At 35.8% G+C, this 6,196-nt stretch overlaps 1 protein-coding gene across 1 annotated transcript; it reads right to left on the bottom strand.

The window, feature by feature from the left end:
* Positions 1–1,488: 1,488 nt before the first annotated feature.
* LOC132640380 (uncharacterized acetyltransferase At3g50280-like) lies at positions 1,489–3,205 on the bottom strand. The gene has a single exon (XM_060356960.1). The coding sequence runs from the start codon at positions 3,115–3,117 to the stop codon at positions 1,720–1,722; it is 1,398 nt and encodes a 465-aa protein (XP_060212943.1). The 5' UTR covers positions 3,118–3,205; the 3' UTR covers positions 1,489–1,719.
* Between the last annotated feature and the right edge of the window lie 2,991 nt (positions 3,206–6,196).

Raw genomic sequence — 6,196 nt, 5'->3', positions numbered from 1 at the left:
AAATACATATTACGGATTAGGATGTGAAAAATGTATACTCTTTTATGTACGCTGAATCAGCTGAACTGTGCAATTCGTCTTTGTGAATTTCCTTGATCATGTATGAGGCAGCTTTTGATCCATCTCGAAAAATAAAAAGAATTTCGGTAGAAACAAATTATTTAGGTTTCGATATATCGAAGTTATATATGTTATGGTAAATAATGATCCTAGGCAAATAGGCATTATTCTATTCTTTCATTTTTTGGGATCCGAATTTCAACTCATAGCCATTGATGACCGCGATCTAAACCTTTTCAGTCATGTAGCTATTGCAATGTATATGAAAAAATCACTTTTTATACATATGGACATTAAACTTTAAATTTTTGTAACAAAATCCTGATTTCGCCACTAACTTGAGGTAGCCACTGCAATCAATATGAAAAAATCCTCTTCAATAATAAACGGATTAATGAGCTTGAGCAATAAGGATAAAATAAGTCAGTTGAGCTGCTTTGGAAAATAAGGGCAAATATGAAAAGTTTGAGTAATGGTAAAAGACTAAGAGTTCTTTTGTTGACAATTTCTACCGGATGATGACATAGTTAATTAATATTCCCTCAGTTTCAATTTATTTAAACTTATTTCCTTTTTAGTCTGTGCCAAAATGAATGACATCTTTTCTAATTTGGAAATAAATTCACTTTATGAATGATTTACAGCCACACAAATTTTCAAGGCTTATTTTGAACCACAAGTTTCAAAAGTATTCCCTTTTTCTTAAATGTCGTGCCCAGTCAAATGAGTTCATATAAATTGAAATGAAAGGAGTGTATATTAGGAATAAATTGAACATTTTTCTTACTGAAAATACTTGGGGGTATAAAAACACTGCATTTGCATGGAATAAACCGTCTTAACAGCTTAAACTGTGAATGCATGTGAGACTATATATAGTAGAAGACAAATGAGACAAATACCTGATCCCACAGAATCTGTGTGGTGGCTGTTATTCTACAAAAAGTTGGGTTGGAATCTATCCTTCTTACAATAAAATAAACATTAAACGAAATATATACTTAATGCCAGCATATTCAAACTGTCGCAGGACTACTTTAATTAATACCACTATTAAATAAATTATTTTAAAAAGACTTTGTAGCTTGTGCTCTAGATTATCCACTAATTAAAATGGCCTGGTTTATTAATCCATATGGTGATTCTAAGCCGCCTTTTTCGATTTGCCGGCGTATGCTATTATTTTAATCCAAGCAAACATTTGGATATAAACCAAACACTCAAGATATACAGCACACATTCATTGAAATATCTACTCTGCTATATTGTTAAGTGCTATTGTAGCCAAGTCATTAGTAATATTTATTTATGGTTTGACTCTGCAGGTCATGTGATTTCTCAGTTTTTTTATCAATTAATGAGACTAATTAAGAACTTGGACACTAATGTTTTTCCAGCTGAAGACTGAAGAATATTACTCGTATGACAGGTTTTAACGTTCCAGTTCTTGTTTTGTCCATTTGAATTATTTTTACAAGCACATAATTTGTAATTCAATTCGTACAATCAGCTAGAGAATTTGACAATTTCATACTTCTATGGAACATACTACATGAAATAAAATGAATCAGAACAGTCCAAGCTGAGAAGAAAAACACGAACCACAACAGCTAATACAGGCGTACATACTCATCCTTTTTGAGTTTTTTCACCCCACATTTAATACCCAGTAACATACTGCATGAATTCCTGATCAGACTCTAAACCTTCCATTGTTTCAGGTGACAAAACCACCTCCAAATCTACGCTTCCTCCTCCTTCTCTCCCTGGAAACGCTGATATCTTCCCATCAAACTTATTCGCCCTCCCACTCCTTACTGCAACTGGTCTGCCCCACCCAAAATCATTATCGTACATTGGAAACCTCGGCGAGCTCCCCATTGTTAGCATCGCTCCGTCAAAATTCCCCAACGGAAAACACCGTGGGTCCTTCTCCCAATCCTCTACAAACTTCCTCACCATAACATCATCGTGCGCCTTCACATTCTCGTTCAATTGCTCCGCACACCAATGCAGATCGTTAGATAAAACGTCCCCTGCTGATGCGTAAATTGGAATGCTCTGAATTGCGTTACCGAAATATAAGGGATTTAGCTTCGGTTGGAGACGGTGACGGCAATTTACAGCCATTCTGAATGTCGTCATTTTCGAAGATGGGAATTTCCTTGCACGTGTCACTGCACGCCACACCAATGCGCAAAGCGATTGAAATGATGAAATCTCAGCCATTGGATTTATCGTCTCCGTTTCTGCTGTCATATCGAATTTCAAGGGATCGTTCCTCTGTTTAGCCATCAATTCAATAACATTAATTTCTCCGTTGAAATTCAATATCTGATTGTTGGTCTTCGCTTTGAGTCTTAGAAGTGATTCCCTTTTGAAACTAAATATCCTCTCCCTCAAGGGGGCGTCACCGGCGAAAGTAACTTTAGGACCATCAGCTGGGAGTTTTAGCACAGCATTTGAAATCAAAATTGAATTACGGGTAAAATCCGGCCGCCTTATAATCCTCTTCACACCTCTACTCACCTCAGCGAATGTATTGAAAAAGTTCCAAAAAGATGTCCCATCAGTGACCGAATGGTTGACGGTGCAGCCAATAAAGACGCCATCAGCTAATTCCGTTACTTGGACTGCGAGAAGAGGGATAAAATGCCCTCGATAGCTAACAGTGCGGTCAAAAGGGAAGAACTCCTTGACAAGATGAGGAACGTCAATGGAGCCTATGACGTCGCGAATGTAAATGTGAGTGGCAGTACCATGTACAAAATCAACGCCAGCATCATTGCAAGAAATGTAGACGTAGCCATTTGGGTCGGTTACGAATCGACCGGCTAAGGGAGGGAAGTGAGTGAGTGTTTGAGAAAGACTGAGTTTGAGAAGGGAAATGAGTTGGGTGATAGGAAAAGGGGGACCAGTAAAGAGAGCACCTTTCTGAATGTAGTGAACAGACAGCATTGGTAGATCGGAAACAGAGAGTTTAAGATCAGGAAGAGATGATTTTTGTGAGGGGAAAATAGTGCATTTGGAGACCGAAGTTGTAGCTGCAGAAGGCATTGTAGTGAATGTGCTGTGGCAGCTTTGTACTTGGAATTTAGTGCTTATTATGAGGAATGAAAGCTGCTGAGGATGAAGTGAGAGTAAGAAGAGGGGCTATTTATAGGAGATTTAAGGAACTTGATTCATGCATTTGATGAGGTGGCACTTGCTGTTTTTGTGTTTGTTGTCAAGTTTGAAATATGGGAGAAGTTGACCCGGCATTCATTTTTGTTTTTATTTTGATGTATATGGGGGACTGCACTTCAGAGATATGACTGCCTTGCTGGCACGTTTCCAACTATAAATAATTAATTTTAACGTTATCCCAGCCGGTGTGTGATATTGGTTTTGAACCCTATCAATTCAAATTTGCATTGGAAAGTTTCATTTTGAGTGTAAAGTATTCCCTTCTAAAGGAAATTTTATTCCAAAACTGGAACACGAAACTTATGGCTAAAGTTAGGGGTGTACACCAATAAAATTCGAGTTTTTCAACTTCGGGTTTTCTCGGGTTATTCGAGTTTTTTTTTTCGGAATAATCTTGATACAAAACATATAACTTTTACGTCAAATATTTCTTTAGTCCTAGTAAGATACAACTATGTAATTAAGGTGTTTCATAAGAAAATATAAACAAAATGTGAGAAGAGTAATGACATTGTATTAAAATATTCAACAAAAGATAATAAAATCGGTTAAAATAAATATTGCTAATTAATAAGCCATAAAGAAAATGACCATAATCTAAAAATATTAAGTCATGCTAAAATAAGTACGGCTAATAAGTATTAATTACATGACAAGAAAAAAAAACTTAAGTTCTGTATTTTCACTCTCTAAACCAATTATGCAAAACTAAAGAATAGATATCCAACATTATTGTCATTTCTATGGGTAAATTGAAATTCTTTTGTTAGTATTAGTGTTGAGTTGGTTTTGGTTTGGACTTTATATGAGTTACTAACATCCATAGGATATAAAACTTATTCACATTCAAAATCCTAAGTTCAAGCTTGAATAATATGATAATAGATGAAAAACTATGAAAAAAATTAAGAAATATTTATAAATTAAATTACAAATAAATTTTTTTATGTATAAAATATTTTAAAAATTGAATACATGTAATGTCGGGTTGGTTTGGTTCGATTTGACTTTTTTTTAGCTAAAACCAAACCAAACCAATTATGATCGGGTTTTTTTTTTCCAACACCAAACCAAGTCAAACCAAACCACTAGTCGGGTTTTTTTTTCGGTTTGACTCAGTTTATCGATTTGGTGCGGTTTATCGGTTTACTTTGTTCATGTTGAAATGATAGTGTAGTTGATGGTAGTTTTGTAAATACAGAGAAGTACAAGGAGTTAGTGACAGTTAGTGTAGGGACTTAGTTGCAATTAATGAGTTAGTTAGTGGAGTTAGTTGTAACTTTATGTATACACGGTTAGTTAGGATATTCTGTACTCATTACATTGTAAATAAAATGAATAAAATTCTCTCTCTATAAACTAGCAGTCAACTGTTCATATTGGCTTCAATATCTTCATAGATCTAGTATTTCTCACTGAAATGGAAAGTTTTAACATGGTATCAGAGCTGGATTAGGAAAATCGAAACTAGTTATTGCTAGAATTGTGTTCAAATTTGAAGATCTGTTTCAAAATTTTGATCGAAAACTTCAACTTTTTTTTTTTATTTTTTTTGTGAAAATCTGTTTCAACTTTGGTCGAAAACCTTCATTCTTGAGAATTAACAATGGCGGAGATAGACATTGATGATCATCGTCATCCTCTTTACCTACAGCCGTCGGATAATTCTGGAAATGTGATAATCTCGATTCAGCTGAAAGGATCTGAGAATTATTCTACCTGGAGCAGAGCAATGAGGTTAGCATTGCGAGCTAAACGCAAATTAGGGTTCATCGATGGCACCTGCACCAAGGACCAATTCAAAGACGATCTGGAGGAAGAATGGGAGCGTGTGAATGCTACAATTCTTACCTGGATTATGAACACAGTCTCAAAGGAATTGGTGAGTGGGCTTGTGTATGCAGACGATGTCCATACGGTATGGAAGGACCTTAAGGAGCGTTTTGACAAGGTCAATGGATCGAGGATTTACAATATTCATAGAGAAATAGCCACAATTTCTCAAGGTACTTCTGACATTTCTGCTTATCATACTCGACTGCGTTCACTTTGGGATGAATATTATTCCTTAATCCCTGCAATTTGTGGATGCGATAAGTCGAAGGATTTTATGGTGCACCTTGAGCAACAAAAGCTTTTTCAGTTTATGATGGGACTGAATGAAACATATAGTGCTGTTAGAAGTCAAATTTTGCTCATGTCACCATCACCATCTGTTAGCCAAGCTCATGCTATGCTTGCTCATGAGGAGAGTCAAAGGAAGATTTGTGGCTCTAGTTCACAAGGAAATGTTGTCAATGAGATACATGAGAACATAGTGTTGATGAGTGTTGGTGACAATCAGCAGAGATATAGGAAGTTCAATAACCTTGGTGGTTCCTCCAACAGTTTCAATAACTTTGGTAGTTCCTCCAGTAACTCTTCATATGACAACACAGCCAGTACTAGTAAGAGGTTTAATAGCTTTAGTCATCTGGTTTGTGAGTTTTGTAGAGCTAAAGGTCACACAAAGGAAACTTGCTATAAATTAGTAGGATATCCATCAGGTTTTAAGGGAAAGAAGAAACAAGTATATAGACAAGCAAATATGGTGATAAATGATGATATGTCAGTCAAGGAAGGTGCAGAAATTAGAGGAAATTCAGTTGCTGCTCATAATGAACAATCTCACAGGGTGATTCATGCCTCTAGCAACAGTGGAAGCACTCAGAATTACTTCACTAATGATTAGTATAATCAAATCATGAGGTTGCTACTTAAAGGTAAGGAAAAAAAGGTGGAAACTTCAGCCAACATGGCAGGTAATGCTTCTATAGCAACTAATGTTAATTCACAGTCAAATGATGAGTCCTGGATAGTAGATAATGGTGCAACTGATCATATGACTAATAATCCCAAATTGATGACAAACATAACTAATTTGCCTAACTCAAAGAAAGGTAATGTACAT

Source organism: Lycium barbarum, chromosome 5 (genome assembly GCF_019175385.1).
Source record: "Lycium barbarum isolate Lr01 chromosome 5, ASM1917538v2, whole genome shotgun sequence".
Lineage (NCBI taxonomy): Eukaryota > Viridiplantae > Streptophyta > Magnoliopsida > Solanales > Solanaceae > Lycium > Lycium barbarum.
This window is presented reverse-complemented; position numbering and strand designations above follow the sequence as displayed.